The sequence below is a fragment of the Bison bison genome, unplaced genomic scaffold, assembly GCF_000754665.1.
Source record: "Bison bison bison isolate TAMUID 2011002044 unplaced genomic scaffold, Bison_UMD1.0 scf7180017864330, whole genome shotgun sequence".
Lineage (NCBI taxonomy): Eukaryota > Metazoa > Chordata > Mammalia > Artiodactyla > Bovidae > Bison > Bison bison.
Genome location: NW_011494902.1, coordinates 12,359,283 through 12,380,873, shown reverse-complemented (window position 1 = coordinate 12,380,873; position 21,591 = coordinate 12,359,283). Strand labels below are relative to the sequence as shown.

The following is a 21,591-nucleotide window of genomic DNA, read 5'->3' as shown; positions in this document are numbered from 1 at the left end:
CCATGATCTTCGTTTTCTGAATGTTGAGCTTTAAGCCAACTTTTTTCACTCTCCACCTTCACTTTCATCAAGAGGCTTTTTAGTTCCTCTTCACTTTCTGCCATAAGGGTGGTGTCATCTGCATATCTGAGGTTATTGATATTTTTCCCAGCAATCTTGATTCCAGCTTGTGTTTCTTCTAGTCCAGCGTTTCTCATGATGTACTCTGCATGTAAGTTAAATAAACAGGGTGACAATATACAGCCTTGACGTACTCCTTTTCCTATTTTGAACCAGTCTGTGGTTCCACGTCCAGTTCTAACTGTTGCTTCCTGATCTGCATACAAATTTCTCAAGAGGCAGATCAGGTGGTCTGGTATTCCCATCTCTTTCAGAATTTTCCAGTTTAATGTGATCCACACAGTCAAAGGCTTTGGCATAGTCAATAAAGCAGAATATATATATATATATAAAATTAAATTCAAGCCCACCATTCTATCAGTGCTCTTGGTAATTCTAGCTCCCCTTTGGAAATATACTTGTGGTTACTAAATGCCTTATTCTACTGCCAGTCTTCTACTATCTCTACAATAGTGTTTTCTGTGAGTTTCAGTCTCTGGGTGGATATAATAAGGTGGGGAAAGGATAAAGAACAGAATTCTGGTTGTTTCATAAAACAACACCTGCATGGCACAGGGATTCTTTCCAAGTGTTTGGCCAGCAAGCAAACTATTATTTCTGAATCACAAGGAAGGCGTCAAAGAGATGAGCTACCTACTTGGGCCTCAATGGATGCAATGATGACTTCACTGTTCAGGATTAGAAGCACAGATTGGCTATTGAGTTTTTCCTGCTCTCAATTCAACTTCTTTAGTTTTACAGTTATAAGATATCCCTAGGTATATTTTTCCCCCTTCTTGTCATACAAATAAAATTATATATTTTTGTTACAGAGATAATTTCTTCAGAAATTAGAAGAGATATCACTAGGTGTTACTAGCCGCATAATATTTTACACATTTTAAAAGCACTTTAAATTTTTTAAAAAACATTTGAAGTGCTCATTTTTAGTCAGGTTCAGGTGAGGTTAGGTATAATCTCCAACTTCTAGGAATTTTCATATTAGTAGGGGTTATATAATATGAAAATATAAAAAGTTAAATTATAATAAAGAGGGATACATTTTCAAAATAAAGCATAGAGAAATACATTAAAGCTGTGCATAATGAAAAGTTATATAATTAATCAAATGAATAACTGCTGTAGGAGTTCAGATGAGGGAAAAGCCAGTTGAGAAACCCTTGGGTAAGAGACTGAGTTTTAATTCACTCTTTAAAGTTGAATAAAATTTTAATTGGCATAAAAGGAAAATGTATGTCTGCTTCTCGCTTGTTCTGTGGGCCAGACTGAAAATAGCAGAATGTCACCATGGGGTCAACAGAAAGGTAGGGCTTCAGGGTTAGGAGCTATAATACAGACTGTGGCTCACTATGGCCAAAGCTTGGACTTTGGTATCAGCATCCTTGGAGTTATGTCTCAGTTCCATCACTGAAATTTGGTGTGAGGGTTTAATCAATTCTTCTCCATTGCAGCACTTAGCACAGTGCCAGGTACATAGCAGATGCACCCAAATGGCAAACATTTGTATTACTGTAACATAGGAGCTAACCCTGAGTCATAGCTGAGGATGGATACCAGCAGGTGTTATTCTAAAAACAGCATCAGATATCAGAAGATCTTTGTCAAAGAATTAAAAGCTTAAATAAACCCAGAATAGGTTGGGTAAGAGCTCAAGATGGTTGAATCAAAATGTTTTTGAACACAGGTGAATATTGGAGCCAGTTTGCTGGAAGATGTTGGTCAAATGGCAGAGGGGACATAGGAAATATCAAAGCTACAGAGCCAGGTCTGTACAACCCTTGTCAAATGAGTGGCATAATTATAATGGCAATTTTCTACAATTTCCGAACACTTGTGCTCAGGTGTCATACTTAGTACATTATATACATTGTTTGCATGCTAAGTCGTTTCAGTCACGTCTGACTCTTTGTGACCCTATGCACTGAAGCCCGCCAGGCTCCTTTGTCCATGGGATTCTCCAAGCAAGGATACTGGAGTGGGTTGCCATGCCCTACTCCAGGGGATCTTCCTGATGCAGGGATCAAACCCACATCACTTACACCTCTTGCATTGGCAGGTGGGTTCTTTGCCATGAGGGCCTATTATAGACATTATCTCCTTTAATTTTCATCAGTCTATAGGTAACTGATATTTTTACATTCACAGTATGGAGATTCTTTTAAAAACTAGGAATAAAACTACAATATGACCCAACTACTGGGCATATACCCTGAAGAAATCATAATTTAAAAAGGCACATGTACCCCAGTGTTCATTGTAGCACTATTTACAATGGCTAAGATGTAAACCTAGATGTCCAACACAGATGAATGGATAAAGAAGTTGTGGTACATATATACAATGGAATATTATTCATTATTCATAAAGTGGAACACATTTGAGTCAGTTCTAATGAGGCGGATGAATCCAGAGCCTACTATACAGAATGAAGTAAGTCAGAAAGAGAAGAAATGAGTATTATATATTAACACATACACGGGGAATCTAGAAAGATGGTACTGATGAACCTACTTGCAGGGCAGCAATGGAGATGCAGACAGAGAGAACAGACTGTGGACACAGTAGGAGAAGGAAAGAGAGGGAAAAATGGAAAGAGTAACACTGAAAAAACATGCATTACCATATGTAAGATTGATAGCCAGTTAGAATTTGCTGTATGATGCAGGGAGCTCACAGTTGGTGTTCTGTGACAACCTAGAGGGGTGGGATGGGGTGGGAGGTGGGAGAGTGATTCAAGAGGGAGGGAACATATGTATATCTGTGGCTGATTCATATTGATATATGGCAGGAACTAACATACTAATGTAAAGCAAATATCTTTCAATTAAAAATTTTTAAAAATAAAATAAAAATGTAGCTAGGAAGCCCCCAAACCATGAAGAAATTTGTCCAAAGTAACATAGTAAGTAAGCGGCAGAGCCTGGATTTTTTTCCCATGTCTGCTCAGCACTAACCCGTGTTTATAATCACCAGACTCCAATTTGCTTCCATGAAGTTGCAAAGCACTTTGAAGGTAACCCATCATGTAGAAGTGCTTGAGAGGATGATTTATGCCTGGGTTACAATGCCTAAAAATAATTCTAATCCTGGCTAGAGTCAAATGTTACTGGTCAAAATACTGAACGTGTACCCAACTCGTAACTAACAAGAGCAGCACAACCTCTGTATGACACTTGCCCTGACAGTTCTGATTGAACCTGGAGGGGGCACTTCAGGGACAGAGACTTGCCACATCTCCCCACGACTGCATCTTTGATTTGTCACTGGAGATTTGTGTGCCACAGGGGCATTAATTAGTGTCTCTGGGAATCAGCAGAGGATCATGTTTTCCAAAGTCTCATTTATGTAAATAACCACTTCAGTACATAAATGAACCAGGTCTTCCTGTTTCCAAACCTTATTCTCATCTGGAAGAGGCAACTTAGAAAAGTTATATTCGATGGAAACATTAGTTTTGCGGTTACCTGAATGATAACACAGCTTCTCTTTGTCCTTAGTGGGCATTTAAAAAAGGTTGGAATGGAAACTCTAAAGCTGACATTGCCAACTCAGATGTCAGGTAGGTAACAGGATCCAGTGAAGGGAACCTGGATTTAAATGTGGTTAACTAGAGGCTACTTGATGCACCTAGACAGGGCAACATCTATTTACCTTTAGCTGGTTACTGCCTACTCTTTGGGGAGCCAGAATGATACCCTGTGATGCCAGAATGTCTGATATTTTGAGATGTGTCATATATACAAATTTTTGTGAAACTTCACAATGTTAAAATGCCAGTTCAATTAAAAAAAACAAGAAGGAAACTGGGACAGGCAAAACACATTTTTGGGTCGGTTTCAGCATGCAAGATGCAAGTCTAAAGATCTCTGAGAGCCCTTTGTTCTTCGTTTCAAAGGACTTTTTCTCTTCCTTATGTGAACCTATCTTCTCTCCATAAAGGCACACAGCTTCTGACCTGGTAAAGCCTATTCTCCAAAAAAAAAAAAAAAATTGGCTATAAGGAGCTGCGTTGAGACTATTTGTAAGGTTCATTTTTTCTGTGTTTCATTTTTTATGGTATATTACATGTCAACTGAAAAAGAAATAAAAATTCTAACAAAGTTTAATAGCTTTCAAATTAAGTTTAATTAGTAAAAATGTAAAGTAAATGATAAGTAATAAGATGATTAGTCAAATATAAGTTGATTTAAATTTTGTATAATATTATAAACTGTCAAATAGTATCATTTCTCATTTCTAAGGGTCTGGTGTGATTCTTTTTTATAATATTTAGAAGTGTACTGCTTCACTTAAATATAAAGCAACTTATCATCAAGTTTTAAGAAATATTTAACAAACTTTACAGAAGTTAAATTACAGATAAACCAGAATAAACAGAGCATTTATAACTTGGTAACAAGAACACTATTTCCAGAGATAATCTAGTGTTTTCTAAAAGGCAGCAAGTTGTTTGTTAATTTATAATAATGTACAAGTCTAAAATTGAAATTAATCCCACATGAAAAAAGTCTGAATAAGAAAATTCATATTTAGCTATATAACAGAATGTTTTCACACTCTCAGTGAAATGTGGTAGAGACTACATTTCCAAATGTATGACTAACAATTGTCATCTTCTAAATTTTCAAATTGATAACTAACAATTGTCATCTTCTGACTTGCCACATTATGTTCTCAATTCTAAATAGTCAGTCACTGAAAAGGCTGTAAGATTATAAACTGAAATCTCTTCAGGGCCAAGCAGATAGCATAAATTGATGAGAGACATTGCTACTCCAACCAAGGGCTTTCAAATTCAAATTTTTAAAATATAAATTGATTTATTTTAATTGTAGGCCAATTACTTTATAATATTGTATTGGTTTTGCCATACATTGACATGAATCTGCCATGGATATACATGTGTTCCCCATCCTGAACCCTCTTCCCACCTCCCTCCCCATACCATCCCTCTGGGTCGTCCCAGTGCACCAGCCCCAAGCTTCCTGTATCATGCATCGAACCTGGCAACCTAGATGTCCATCAGCAGGTGAATGGATAAGAAAGCTGTGGTACATATACACAATGGAGTATTACTCAGCCATTAAAAAGAATACGTTTGAATCAGTTCTAATGAGGTGGATGAAACTGGAGCCTATTATACAGAGTGAAGTAAGCCAGAAACAAATTAAAAATTTTAAAAACAAAATCCCAAACAAAAAATACCTATGGGCAAAATTGGTTCATTCACTTGTTGGCAAACCCTACTTTAGACCATTAGTCTCTTGTCACAAGTATATATGAAATTGATACTGTCTTTAAATAAATCCTTGAAGCATAAGTAAAAGGAAGCCATTGGAGTTCCAAGTATACATTAGTGATCTTGGAAAGCAAAGACCTCCCAAGACTGGCTTCAGCAAGCATTCAGGCAGAAGGTGGGGAGCTCAGAACTTGAAAAGTCAACATGAGTAGCGAAAAGCTCAGATTGACAGTCAAAGGGTGCAAACAGATCTCTTTAATGCATCCAGTATCTAGTTTGGGTTTCCTTGTCCATACTCATGGCAAAACTTCTGTCCAATTATGCACACATGAGAGAATTAAGAAACTATGAAGTCTCAATAGAACCTATTTTGTGCATGACCAAGTGCAGGCATACCTTACAGACACTGCGGATACCATTCCAGATCACTACAAAAATGCTAATATCACAATGAAGCTAGTCACACAAATGTTTTGGATTTCCCAGTTCATATAAAAATTATGTTGACACTATACTTTAGTCTATTGTGTCTATAACATTATGTCTAAAAAAATGTACATGGCTTAAATAAAAAATACTTTATTTCTAAAAAATCCCAAAGTAATTATAAAAGTAGCATCAAAGATCACTGATTGCAGACAGATCTCTATAACAAATGTAGTTAATAGTGAAAAATTTTGAAATATCACAAGAATTATCAAAAAGTGACACAGAAACATGAAATAGCCAAATGCTGCTGGAAAAAATCTCGCCAATTCACTGGACTCAGGGTTGCCACAAACTTTCAGTTTGTAAAAAACAAAAACAAAAAAAGGCAGTCTATGATGTGACATACAGTGAAGCACAGTAAGGGAAATATGCCTTTATTCATAAATATCTAGGAGTCACTTTGCTCTACATGGAGCTAAATCTTTAAACTAGTCAACTGACTGGTTTATTACAAAACCTGGATATTACTATATTTTGGCCCTAGTTTGTCTATGCAATTTGAAGAAATTATTCTTCAAAACATTTTTCTTTCTTTCTTTCTTTTTTTTTACTGAATAGAGTAAGCCTTAAAATAGCTCATTCTGCCAACTGAGCCTATGCTCTCTGGTCTTTGCTTTGTGCTTAGTGTTATCCCCTTTGCTTCAGTGTAGGAGCACATTGGTGTCATAGCCAGCAATGTGTTTTAAGGACTATGATGGCATGCTCCTCTTAAATAGATGAGGATAACACTAATGATAGGGACCACTTAGGTAGGTTTGTAAATTAAATCATTCCTTCCATGATTAACCCCACAAAATTCAACAAAGCACGGGTACTTGAAGGACAATATTCAGTCATATCTCAACAGCAAAGATCACATTAAAAATTACTAAAGAGTCAAGAACTTGAAGAAAATTTTGAATGCTCTGTAAACTTCTAAATTAGTTCTGTGTTCAGTCTTCATATTGAAAGCATAAACAGTCCTGGATGTCAAGTATACATTCTAACACTTTAATTTGTAGTCATAAAATTATTATTTCAACTACTCCAGTTAAACATACGTAATAAGTTCACGAAAACTACAGAAGAGGGACTAAGAATGGGTGATGAATAAAAAGGCATTACAAACTGAACCAGTTGGGAACACTTGTACCATGACTTATTACCAAAGAAAGAACTTTAATAATTTGGATTTGCTAAAGGAAATATTGTATTTACATGGGAAATAGATCAAAGTGTGCAAAAGAGAGTTTAAAGTATTAATAGGCTAAAATCAGGTTGGAGTTCCACAATTTCACATTAAAAAAAAAAGCAAAAAACTCTTGTTTGAGACATACAACCCACAGAAATGCATCTATAGGAAGAGACAGTGAAGTTCTGCTATTTCATAAGTATCTTTTAAACACTGTATACAATATCTGTGGCAAGGTGAAAGGTAGGCAATGCTAGTATCAGTATGGAGAATGAGGGAGAGCAGGTGGTGACAATGATGACATCTAGGAAGCAAACAGGATGAGTCTGGGGTATTATACCCAGATTCTACCTCACTTGAATGTAAACTCTAAGAGAACAGAGAACCTTTATGCTTTGTGTCCCCAGTTTTCAAAGCCCTCTTTGATAGCTGCCAATAAATATCTGCCAAATAAAAAAGAATGGACTAATGAATGAGCGGATGAAAGTAGTTGACCTGCTCACCCATTTCCACTCTGGGGTCTCTTAAAGGGACACAAACAGAGGCTGCGTTGGGATGATCATAACTTTGTGAGCAGGAAATTACTAATGAAGGGACCTTAGAACACACTACTGGATGACATTTTGTAGGATTTTTGTTATGCAAGAACATTATCCACTATAATGGTCCCTTATATTCAGAGTTTTATTATCTAAAATGTGTTATAGATGAGAGCCAAAAAGATGCCAAATTAATAATCTGTGTGACAGTAAAACCTTATTCATTAGTACTTTAAAGACAAGAAAGAAAATTTCTTTTCCTTTTTTTAAAGGATAATATTAAAAGTACAGAGGTTAAAGATAGCACATCCAGGAATGTAAAGTTCTTTCCTTTCTATTTGATCACGTGTTATTGGCATGGACACTGTCAATAATACACTGTGAAAGAGGATGTTGTCATGTAAGGTTACCCACTGTCAGGCTATGATCTATAGGTAAGACCACAGTGGGTGACGTATTGTCAAAGCTAGATTCACTTTCTCATGGATCAGTTCGTCTAACCTGAACTAAGCTTATTTATTCATTATCCTTTCCCTAGTGATTATTGACTACACCTTGAACACATTTTATTTAAGTACAGAATATCACTACTTAGCAGTACTTCTTGCTATTTAATTCCTGTGATCTGGCGGTTGGACCTCTAGGATTTGCCCCCATGTTTCGATGTCGGTGTTTATATTTGCGCAAACAAAACTGTCACTTTGTTTTCCTGTCTTCCTTTATTGGGTCACTTTGTGCTCCATGATATGATCTAAGACAATTCAATGCAAGGAGACACATGTCCCTTCTCATTGGAAATATGAAGTCTGCAGTTGCCTTTTACCCTGTGGGAAAGAAAGCAGGTCAGGTGTCCAAAAGGAGTGGAGGAAAGTTAGTGTCATCACTACTCCTCCTCCTGCTCCTCCACAGAAACAAGATTATCAGGCAAGACCAGCACTGGTTTCCTCATGAAGGGATTAAAAAAAAAAAAAGGAACAGTACCATGGTTGTCTGTGTTTATGGTACTGTGGAAGGCACTCACAATAAAAATAAGTACTTCTGGACATTTTCAAACACATTATTAATCAAATATCTTCGAATCTCAGGGAAACTAGCTTATTGAGATCATCTCCTCAGGGACAAAAGAAATAAAACACTAGCAGCCATTGTCTTTTTTTGTTGTTTTGATTTTATTTAGAAAGTATAAACATTTAATTGATTTCCTTTTGGTTTTCAGAGCCAGACCTCTACAACATTTTGATACGTAAAGACCAGAATTTGGCTTTGTTTCATTTTAAGTTTTATTTCGCCCAAAATCTGGTAGCACATAAATGAGTGAGAGGTCTGAGTCAGTCAATGTAATTTTATCAAAGGTATTTACATGGGGAAAAATGTACCATATCATGGTGACTACAGGAGCTACCATAAAAAAAAAAAAAAAATGCTGGTGTTTCTCCGAAAAAAAAAAAAAAAAAAAAAAAAAAAGGAATGCAATAATAATAATGAGGGGGAGAAAGAGAATGAATAAAGCAGCTTCCTCTAGGGTTTTTTCACCTTTCTCAAAGAGTCTCTTCTCATTTTTGGAGGATATTATTTATCTCCCAATTTATCATATCCTTAAACTTGCTTGGCATATGACAGCTATACATCCTATTACAACTCAAATTCCATATCTCTTCCCCAATAAACTTATTACCAGTGAATTGGAAGTGAATGGGAATCAGAATCCATCATCGCAAAGAAGAAGCATATGAGTTTGTGCATAAAGAAGATGGCCTCATTTCCAGGAGAAAGTGCCACATCAGTGTACACCTGCTAATTACATGCAACATGCATTAACATAAAAAATGTCTTTTTTTCCTACATAGTGTTGTTTGGAGATGGTTCTGCTTATCAGTTTTTAATATGCTCTTTGAAAACTGACATGCACTTTAGCCACATCTCTTTAGGAACACAGGGATTCAAAGGCTGGATAACATACTTTCATGCTTCCCAACACAAACCTGAGAGTATAATTAAACAGATGGTAACAATAAACTGGATCTGAACACATGAGGGACTAGAGTCCCTTATTAAAAGCCTTACACACTGAAGGGTGGTGGAATGACAACTCTGGGGAAGTGTTTTAGCAGCCAACACCTTTACATATGCCTTGGTCTCAGAAGCAGAAGCTAATCAACTCTTTAGAGATGGGCTTCCTACCACCTGGGAGAGGGCACACACGAGGTCCCTGCACACTCTGAGGAACAGAAATGCAATGTAGATTGTGTGACTCTAAAGGAAAGTGACTCTTCCTCACGATTTGCCTTCAAGACATCAATTTTAGACACATCAACTTTGTAACTGTAAATCTGCCTTATCCTCACCCCTCCTACACACCACTAACACACACACACACCCCAAGACCTACTTTGGAGGACTTATGGTCCAACAACACAAGTTATCATCTTCTATATGAGGACAAAAACAAGGTACTAGAGATCTCTGATAATACAGTTGTTCTGAATATTTTCAACCTCATTTCTGGCAACCAAATGATCTATTTATTTCATTCTTGAAATTTATTGGAATTCTACTTATTTCTCAGATCTAACATTGTCTGTTTGTCCTGAGTTAAATCTATTGCAGAAAAGAGTACTGTAGCAATCTGGATATTTCAGCTTGTAGATATATGTATGCAGCTCTTTTCCCTTTTATATTTTGAGAATATAAAAATAAGCTCAAATATATAAATTTTATATATATGTCCCTCTCACTCTGAAGTGAGAGATGTAGGTATGTTTATTTACTATATATGTATAAACACAAAGAAAGAATCTACTATAGGCAAGAAAGGATCTTATTACTGTAGAGGTTTGCAATGTTATTGTGCAACCATGCACACAAAGATACCATTTTGCCATTACATAAGGCACTTACAACCTAGGGGATAAAGTCAGTGTTTGTTCTTCTGTTTCTCAATCTGCTTCAGTTCTCTGCTTCACTTGGCAAGTCGAGTGTCATTTATAAGAAACATTTCGCATCAGTACAACAATGATTTAACTTAACTAAGTGCTAACAATCAAAGGACAATATTCTGAACACACTGTGCTTTGGATTAATCAAAGTTATAATGATGATCTAAGAAAAGAAAATTTTTGAAAAGTGAGGCAAGTATTAAAATGGGAAAATGTACAAGGCACATAAAAACATAAATCAAATGGCAAACATTATTTAGCAGCTTGCATTTTACCTCTTTGTGCCTATAATCATCATATAACACTGTCCAATTTTAATTTGGGGTTTTGATACTTAATAGTGTAAAAAACCCTGGTGGCTCAGTGGTAAAGAATCTGCCTGCAATTTAGGAGACCGTCTGCAATACAGGAGATGCAGGTTTGATCCCTGGGTAGGGAAGATACCCTGTAGAAGGAAATGGCCACCTATTCCAGTGTTCTTGCCTGGGAAATCCCATGGACAAAGGAGACTGGTGAGCTCCAGTCTATGGGGTCACAAGAGTCTGACACAACTTAGCAACTAACTCACGACAACTAAGTTTAAAACTACTGTTCCCAGCTTCTGATACAACTGTACCTGAAATGACTCATATCATCTTAGGAATTTGCCATAAACGCCCCTTCAATAAGGCTCCCTGGTGGCTCAGCAGTTAAAGCGTCTGCTTCCAGTGTGGGAGACCTGGGTTCGATCCCTGGTTGGGAAGATGCCCTGGAGAAGGAAATGGCAACCCACTCCAGTATTCTTGCCTGGAGAATCCCATGGACGGAGGAGCCTGGTAGGCTACAGTTCAGGGGGTTGCAGAGTTAGACACTACTGAGCGACTTCACTTTCACTTTTTCCCTTAATAATAGTGACTGTGGTTCCAAAATTATTTTAAGGGTGAAGAGTATTATATGAATTAAATAAGAGATGGTGCAAATAATTTGGTGGAAAAGCATAGTTGCTGCCACACAGAGTATTAGGTAACATTTTTTTTTTTTTTTTAATTAGACTGTACACTTTAAGGTTACTGATTATGAACATCAGGGGACCTGAGATTTTGATTCATCAGTAATTCTCCTTTACGTCTACACTAAGACGTAAAAATGAGACCTCTGTCTCAACTTGGTATTTCAGAGCCTGTACATGCTGGTGCAGAAGCAGTTTTACCTGTAATCTCTAGTACTGCTCTGCCCCCTTGTGCTGCTGCAGTGAACTCAACATAAGGCACAGTTTGCCTTCATCTCTGTACATGTACTACAGAAAAACCCCACTGTCACTTCTCACTTTTCTGGCAAGTTCAAGGTCAGTGTCTAGCTATTTTCAGCTCATCTCTTCTTGATCCATGCAGAGAAATGACAAGGTAACGTGATTCGGGGTCAGCTGTATTACAGGAACCGTTACATAAACGGAGAAAGTGAAAATCAATCCTAGCTGACAGTGACTTCGGGATAATCAACGCCCACTGGATGCCTCTGTCAGCTCGCCTGCATCAAACACCGTGTGACTTCTGTCAGATCTTTTTAATAAAACTATATTCTCACTTTCAGCAACCTAAATAAATATTTCTCTTGAGCTGATTTTTTCAGATTATGTTAGCCTTCCAGATTTGTAAACTATGCCAATAACGCTGTGAAAAAAATTAATGCGTGATACTCCTGTCCTACAGTTTATTATTGACCTGAGATGGAGTTTACTGCTGTAGAAACACCCGTTTTTTGAGTGATCCAAGAGAGCTCTCATACAGACATTTTCTGCACTGATCTCAACACCTTCCCCATCATCCTCAGCCCTATCTCCTCTCTCTTCCTCCTTGTCTAATAAAACACCTTAATCAGTCATTTCTTGTTGGGAGAGTATTTTTTCCTCCTTTTTTGATGTTCATCGCTTTCCTTTTTATCTCTCTATTTTCTGCCAGGACATTTCCCCCTAATACAGAATTGGAAATACAGTATTTAACAAGATGTTCCAGTTTAGTGGCATTCCCACTGACAGCACCTGATATATCAGTTTAGGGAAGGAGCTATTTTTATCCCACCCACCTTGTGCTCCCTTGAAACTGTGAGGCGGGCAGTACCCCATTGAAGTACAATTTACCATAATATTAGTTGTCAGTAAATTCAAAGACAGAACTCCTAAAGCTATAAAATGGATTAGAAGCAATTTTAAAAAGAATTAACAAACTAGAGTAAGAGTATACTGTCAACAAACAAATGCTCCATCATAGGACTGTAATTTGGAATTTTAATTACCCCTCTGCTTCTGTAACAAAACAATGTCTGAACTGGCAGCGATTTGAATCTCTCACAGGTCATTGAGCATTCTAGTTAATTACTCTATGAATAGCCTGTTTTTCTCCCCTCTGGAAACACGTTTCTAATGGCAGTCAAGGTCTGACAAATGTGTCATCTACATAATTAGCTAGGAAGCAACACAAAACATTAAACATGCTTTGTGCCGACAACTATCAAAACATTTCATTTGTTGTCAATTATTCATTACTTTGTAGGTTCTGAAGGGGTTGTTATTATGGAAATAAGTCCAGATGCTAACAAGGTTAGAGTTTTGGATTCAAATTAGTAATCAGAGGACTAACTTAAAAAAAAAAATGTATCTCATGTACATTCAGCGCCATGTTCAATCAGTAGGAGATTATAAACAAATTTAGCTATGCTCAAGTTAAAATGGAAACCACGCAAGCTCGAACATGAACTCAAGAGCCCCAGCTCATTCTTTGAAGTACAGAGTCTACACTGTCAATGAAAACTTCCCGAACCTTTGGCATGTCCAATTTGTGCTTGGTAAACAGAGTTAAAGATTTTCAAAGCATGAGATGATACAGGATGGCAAGGACAGGAAAGAAATCTCTAGTGGTTTTGATTCTTCTTTCCTCCTTCCCCCCCCCAGGGCATTTTATGTAAAAGTAAAAAATCTAGCTAATAAATATTTTCTTCTGCTTTACAGCAGACTGGTTACCTTAGGTAACCTTTGAATATCATGATTTCTTTCTTTTTTTTGGGGGGGGGGCTATTTCTGAAAACTTGTTTCTCTATTATTGTTTTAATATCGTATATAAAACCAAGTGTTGTCTTGAAAGCAGTAGTCCTAATGTATATAGAGGATATAAAAAGATTTCTCAACAAAACTGACCTCTCAGTGGCAAAGAAAATTGCAGTGGAAGACAAATAATTTTGTAGTCGTATCTGAGATTTGGATCTATGGAGAGTCTCACTCCACTGTCCTCCAGCTTTTCCTCATAAACCAAAATGGCTTACAAATGTCATCCACAATAGTTCGATAAAGATTAGGAACAAAACACTGTCCTTACATTGATGAGATAAGAAAGATTTAACTGCAGAATGCAGTGTATAAGAACAGTTTGTAAGGCTTGTTCTCCAATCAGGAAAATAGAATTCAAATTATATTTGTGTGTGTCTAGAATTTAATTGAGATGATCAGTTTGTTTTCCACACAATGTTTGATTAGATGCCTGTACTTCAGAGCTAGACAAAAAAAAAAAGAAAGAAAAAATTCATTCTAGCAGGAAAAATCAGGAAGACCCGTTATCTACAACATGTGCAAAATATGTCAGGAAATAATTCTACCCTGAGCTCGGAGAATGCCCAGTTAATAAAAAAAGATCAGCCACTCGCTAAGAGAAAATAATTTTCTGTATCTATATTTTTCAAAGCAAAAAGGCAGCCACATCTTATACTAAATAGGACACATTAAAAATAAGCTTTAATAATCTTTACGCAAAAGGAAACTAATCCATTTTCAGATCATACGATCCACAGCAATAAAAGGAAATCATCAAACTAAAGACAATTTTAGAAATGGCTGCAGACTCTCATTTAATTAACATGCAACAGATCATATATTTATGAGGAAGTCAAAATATTTAGGAAGCCTATAATCCTGTAAGCCTTAATGTGGTATAAAAACAACAAATAAATGCAAAGTGTTACTGTTATACATGCCTGCCTGATCAATGGTTTTCACATATTGATCTATAAATGGAGTTGACAGTCTGTGTTGGCTGCACATTTTCCAAGCAGTGCTATTTTTGTATAAAACCAATACGGGCAATTACCTTTGTTTGAGATGCCAAGTCTTATCAATTCAATGTGATTTAGTGTCATTTTAATTGAATATCAGGATCCACTTCAGGACAATTTATACAAACAAAGCCTCAAACCTAACTATAAGCTTGATTTGAAATAAACAGGGATAAGTCCTACAGCCTCATAATATTTCTCAAAATCTCTGCTAAACAGAAGGCTTATATTTTTAGTAGCAATTTTTATGTCTGCCTTTTTAGCTAGCCACAACTTTGGCAAGTATCCTATAATCACAGAAGTAAGAAACAAAGGAAAATTGTTTCCTTTTTTTCCCTTATAATATATTGAAAAGAAAAATGAAGGAACACTGTCTGTTAACAGAAGCACAAGGAGTCTTGTATGTTAATGTTTAGAAATGGCTTGAACTAAGTCTTTATCTGAATACTAATAAAAATAAAACATTTTCCTGTCTATGATGGCTATGAATGGAGTGATGCACTCTGTGGGGTTTACAAGCTGGAAATGGTGAATATTCATACATGATGCTGCTTAAGACACCGGTATTAAATGCCAGAACTGCTCCTGCCTGCAAATCCTATGTCTGCGGTTTCCTGACTTGGGCTATTTAAACTCTTCATTAATATCTATTTTCAAGCTGTCTAGTAGGCTGGGCATCCCTCTTACAAATAACATCAAAGTCACATTAAACCTTTTGTATTAGCTATTCTCTGGATTGCACATTAGCCTTTTTCGCCCCACACTTTACTTGCCCCTGTTTATGCTCACTCAGCCTTCTGCTTCTGTATTTAGCATGTTCAGGTAAACCATCAGTCCACCTTTAAGAGGTCTCTGGTGCTTGGGGCAGGGGGCAGGGAGATAACAAATCACTGAGACCAAAGAGCGTTCCCTCCCCACGAAACCGCCAGACCGTTCTCACAGATATGCAATTTTCTTACTAACCATGTCATTCCATGTCCAAACTTCCCATCTCTCCAACATTTCTTAGAAAGCAAAGTGGCCTCTTTGAATTTTGAAAAGGCGTCAATCTTATGAGCCACATAAAAATGATTTTTTGGTGTTTAAAGAAAATGATGCATGCCACCAATAAAATACTAATGGACTATTGATACCTGTTTTACTGGAATGCTTCCCTGCAGCACTTAGGCAATAAAAACTTTTAATTCAACAAGTAAATTCACCTGTGTTTGCAGAGTTTGGGGTTGCATAAATGTTTATATTGGCATTTCAAATACTCCTCGATTTAATACATCAAGGACATAGGCTCCTATGACATCTATATGAGAGTTTTATATGAGAGTCTTACTACACACATTTTAATTAATCAACTTTAAAAAAGGACTTTATAAATTAATGACAAAATTACATAATAGATCTGACCCTAGAATTACTATCATTTTTTATTATAGGTGAAATCATAGTAATGTAATATCAGACTGTGTTAGTATATACTCTAAGTCCTTGTTAATTTGCATAATTGGCATGGCAGTAACAAATAGTATATATATGCCAAGTATATTAAATAGGGCACATAATACATACATAGTTTCTAAATACTCAATTTCTTTCTGTACAAATTAAATGTATTTGTGTCTGTTACAGAAAATCATGCTACATGTGAACTTCTGCACACATTTTAGTGTATATCTTCGCCCACTTTCCCTAAGTTCAAAATCTCCCCCTTGACCTTACCCCAACTTCCAACTTCTGAGAAATCAAGTTCTTAGTTTAGCTTGAGCAGATATCTTTAACAGGCTTGTTTGAATAAATATGCCAAAATACTTTACATTCTGTCAGTATCTAGTCAGAAAATTGTGCATGGAAAAAAGAGATGAAAAGAACTGAGACAGAAAGAAAATTAGTGCCATGGCAAGCTTTCAATACAGGATCTCTGAGCCAAGTTTTCTTGGTGAAATGACATATCCTCACTAAAATACCCCTTTTATATAATTATGCACTGAGCACACATAACCAAAAGTAACTTTTATTTTTGTTCCTTATCGAGGAATACATATTGCCGAGGCTAAGAATGCGGAAACAAAAGCTGGGATAATTATAGCTAATTTAACTTTGGAAAACTCTGATTCTCCAGCAGTCCAGCATACAACCCCCCAAACTAAAGTTATGTAACAAGGTAATATCAACAATGAGAAACTGCATGATAAAATCCTGCCCAAAAGTGAAAAATGCTAATTTTGTCTCATTTAGCAGCTGGATACAGAAATGCTCATTAGTTTTAAGAGGGTTAATCCTTTTAACTTTTGCATATTGATATGCCAATTATGCCTAATTGTACAAGAGGCATCAGTCAAGGTAATAGTGCATAAACACATGAAAGTTATTAAGTACATCCCAACATGTAATAAAGTAGGTGTTAATTGGTAGCTGAGTTCTGCGGGCTATTGAGGTGGATAATTCATTGAGAGATGGATCACTTGTAATTTCTCTCCATAATTCCTTTTGCAGTCTCATGCTGTGATGTTTTCATGCTTGTCAAAAACAACTGCGGCGTAGTGCCTTTTGTTAAACACAGCCAATAAAATATGTTAGGCATCATTAAATATACTTAACTTTTAAACTTTTTCAAAGGTACAGTTCTTACTGATAATACATTATAGAGATTCCAATAATTTACTCTAACCACTATCTCAAGTTCACGGCTGAGGAACGGTTTAGCAGGTTTCAAAGTCAGGCTGACTGTGTTGTGCCTCCCAGCAGACAATACTTTTAAATGAGAAAAGAAAGAAAGAAAAATGTTTCTCTCAGAACCTTATCTAGGGATATATTTCTCACTTCCAAAATATAATCACTGGCTTCCTCATGCTACATCTGTCTATAATACCTGAAAAAAGAATGGTTAAAATCATATATTCCTCAGGCTCCTGAAATTGTGGTGGGTTAATTCTGCACTTGAAATTCGAGTGAAAAACAGGGAATAAATATAATCAGTAACATGCTACTCAGCAAGTTGATCTCATTTAATAACTCAGTTAGGGAGCTGAATATTTCATAGGCCCCTATGATATTAACAGAACACTCAATTAATAGCTCACATGTTACTGCAGGGTGACTGGGACTCACAGGCTATCCCCAGCTAACCTAGCTCTTACTCTTGCTCTCACTGTGAGCAACAAAACAGATCCGGGGTCCAAAAGAGTGGCTAACATTGCATAAATAATTTTGTAACATCCTATGGCCTCAGCTGCAAGTTACCACCATTATGGAAGAAAATTAACCAGAGGAGACTCATTGCAATCAGTATGTTTAGTGGCTCAGGATGAGTGCAGGGGCAGGGACACAATTGGCAGTAGAGTTCATCTCTAACTATTTTATTTCAAATCTTCCTAATGACACATTATGGAGACAAAATGGCTTCCTCTCCAAACCTTAAATTGCCACACCATTTCCACTGCTCAAACTCATTCCAAATCAGACTGTAATTTCCAATATCATATATTGTTGGAAGATTTTTAAGGAAGAGATTTTCACATTTAAAAACTATATTTTTTCTCAGTTTATTCTTAGCTAATTTTAGCCTCTGGCTTTTCAAAGTGATGTACTGTATTTGGAAGTACAAACACCACATGCCAGCATAACCTCATTATTTTTATGACACTGAAGCATGATAGTGGAGGCCCTTAAAATGAGTCAAAGGTGCTCTTCAGTCTAGTTCCAAATCCACTTTATCGCTCTGGATTAAGCCCAGTTCTTCTTTTGCAACTGGGGATATTATTATGATTATAAGTAGGCAAGATAAAATGCATTACAAAAACAGTTTTCTCATGCACATTAGGAAAACAAATAAAGCACGGCTAATTAGCCCCCCCACCCTTTTACTTTTTTATAAAATTCTATATCAGGGAACTTGAGGTGTCTGACTTACAGGTTCAGTGACCTTCCCAACTTCGGTGAGGATCATAGATTTACTTTGGCTCAGCCTGTCATGGTGGCTGTTGGCATTTTTGATTCTCATTTGCACAGCTCCAGTGCCTTGGCGGGTGGGATTCAGTGTTTCCACAGGGATATCAGAATTTGTAGATTTCTGCATAGTACAGTGGTATCCTGATAAAATATAAAAGTATTATATTATTCTAAATATACATAGTTTTCTATGAAAAACTCTCGGTGGAGTGGACATCTCTATTCATCATTAAGGCACAAAAATGGCGTTAAGTCTCCGCCTCTTTGAGTGGTGAGGAAGAAGGTAATTATTTTGCAGTGTGTTTTTTGTTTGTTTGTTTTTTATCAGTTAGGACCTCTATATTCCAACACTACTGTATTCATGCCAGAGGATTTCAATTCAAATATAATACACTCAAATTCTGTGTAGTCCCTTCATTTGATTAAGAAACTCCTAATGACAATATGATATGGTCTCCCTTATATAGAAATGCTATTGCCAACTAAGCATTTTCAAGGTATATGCTGTTTTCATTCACAATGTCTTTGATCTATTAGCCACCCCATCCCACACCACTTTCCGATACTATTACTGGCAACTTTTTTTTTAGTGGGAAAAAAAACCCAAAAAACTGTGATTGAGGTCAAATTTAAGTGTATAAAATTGGCTTTAGAGCAAACCAAGCTGGTCCCACTGACTATCAAATATGTTGGCTTGGCCTCATTAGCCTGGTTCAGAGTGCTAGCCCCACCTCTACTTGCAATATCCACAGGGAAAAATTAAAAGTCCTTTGTCCACTGCCATCTGCCAACTGAACCAGGTTTAGTATTAATAACTTACTGGATATAATATTTATGAAGAAAGAGAAAATCAACACATCAACACTGTTTATTTATTTACATTTATTTTATTGGAAGGAGTCTGATTCAGCCAGGAAAATCCAGTGTGGGCAAATTTTAAAGGAGTGGCTATGAAAAAAGAATACTTCAGAAAAAGAAAACAAAGAAAATAAATTGGGTGGGTGGACCAAGAGGGCTTTGAGTTGCTTCCCAAATACATAATCCTTTTCAGCTGCTCCTGCCCACAAGTTCCTCAAATGAATACATCTACTCATTTAAAATAGAACATTTGCAATGCAAATATAGCTTCTAAGTTTCTAGAAACAGACCCACTTCTGCCTGAGTGTTGTCTCCATCTCTCACCTATACAGATGCTTCAGTGCTAACCTGGTCAATTGGGTACAATATTAGAAAAAACTGTCATCAGTCAGTTTTAAAAGTCAATATAATCCTAAAGAAGGATTATATTTTAAGGAGCCAATTGTATTGGTACTTCTACATTGGTTGGACAGACAACCAGGCTAAAATCGTGGTAATGTTCTGGTTGATTGGACACGAAAATAATTAGGAAAAAATAAAAGCATTTTAATAGGAGGAAAAGTGGTATCAGGAAAAACTGATACCAATTAGGCAGCTGAGTGATATTTTTTAAAAAGTTAATATTTATTGAGTATTTACTATGTGCCAGGCAATTAGCTGGTTTAATCCTTATAAAGCTCCTATGATATTCACATTATACTTATGTTTTTATAGAGGAGAAAAATGAGCATTGGAAAGACTAAAAATTTCCTTAAGGACAGTGAACACAAAGAAGTGGAATACTTATTTTCCCCCCTTACTAAAAAGACTCTTGGGAATCCCTTGGACTGCAAGGAAATCCAACCACTCCATCCTAAAGGAGACCAGTCCTGGGCGTCCATTAGAAGGACTGATGCTGAGGCTGAAATTCCAATACTTTGGCCACCTCATAGAAAGAGTTGACTCATTGGAAAAGACCCTGATGCTGGGAAAGATTGATGGCAGGAGGAGAAGGGGATAACAGAGGATGAGATGGCTGGATGGCATCACCGACTCAATGGTTATGAATTTGGGTAAACTCTGGGAGTTGGTGATGGACAGGGAGCCCTGGCGTGCTGCGATTCATGGAGTCGAAGAGAGTCGGACACGACTGAGCGACTGAACTGAACTGAACTCACTTAAAAAAACAACCAAAAACGACCCATAAGTCCACCAACAGATGAATTGATAGAAAAATTCTGGTTTATCTATACAATATAACAATAAAAAATGGATAACTGATGCATGCAACTACATGGATGAATTGCAGACTTACTGGGCAGAGTGAAAGAAACCAAGCCCTTTCCCTAAAAAGTTCTCATTGCGTGTTTATGATTTCACTTATATAATATATATATATATATACATTTTTAGTTGTGGTGGTTTAGGTTTTTTTTTTTTTAATTTTATTTTTTAACTTTACAATATTGTATTGGTTTTGCCATATATCAAAATGAATCCACCACAGGTACACATGTGTTCCCCCTCCTCGCTTCTCCCTCCCCATACCATTCCTCTGGCTCCAATACAGTATACTAATGCATATATATGGAATTTAGAAAGATGGTAACAATAACCCTGTATACAAGACAGCAAAAGAGACACTGATGTATAGAACAGTCTTTTGGACTCTGTGGGAGAGGGAGAGGGAGAGGGTGGGATGATTTTGGAGAATGGCACTGTAACATGTATAATATCATATATGAAACGAGTCGCCAGTCCAGGTTCGATGCCTGATACTGGATGCTTGGGGCTGGTGCACTTATATACTATTTTTGAAAATTCAAACTAACAAAGTAAACAGACAAAACAAAGATTGCCTAGGGACAGGGTAGACTCTGGAAACAAAGAACCCTTTGGGAGTGACAGATATGTTTGTTATCTTGATTGTGATGATGGTTGAACAACAATATACAAGTATTAAAAATGATCAAATTGTACACTTTAAACAACTGCACTTCACTGTACTTTAGTAATATCTAACTTCTTAGACTGCAAGGAGATCCAACCAGTCCATTCTGAAGGAGATCAGCCCTGGGATTTCTTTGGAAGGAATGATGCTAAAGCTGAAACTCCAGTACTTTGGCCACCTCATGCCAAGAGTTGATTCATTGGAAAAGACTGATGCTGGGAGGGATTGGGGGCAGGAGGAAGAGGGGACGACAGAGGATGAGATGGCTGGATGGCATCACTGACTCGATG

The 21,591-nt window shown here is 36.7% G+C and overlaps 1 protein-coding gene across 1 annotated transcript in view; it reads right to left on the bottom strand.

Annotated features, from left to right (window-relative positions):
* The window catches only part of ARHGAP15 (Rho GTPase activating protein 15), a 702,765-nt gene that overhangs the window by 651,543 nt on the left and 29,631 nt on the right, over positions 1 to 21,591 (bottom strand). The window contains exon 2 of the mRNA XM_010853686.1: positions 18,476 to 18,654. Coding sequence (XP_010851988.1) covers positions 18,476 to 18,640 — 165 coding nt within the window. The 5' untranslated portion in view covers positions 18,641 to 18,654. The remainder of the gene's footprint in view (positions 1 to 18,475; positions 18,655 to 21,591) is intronic.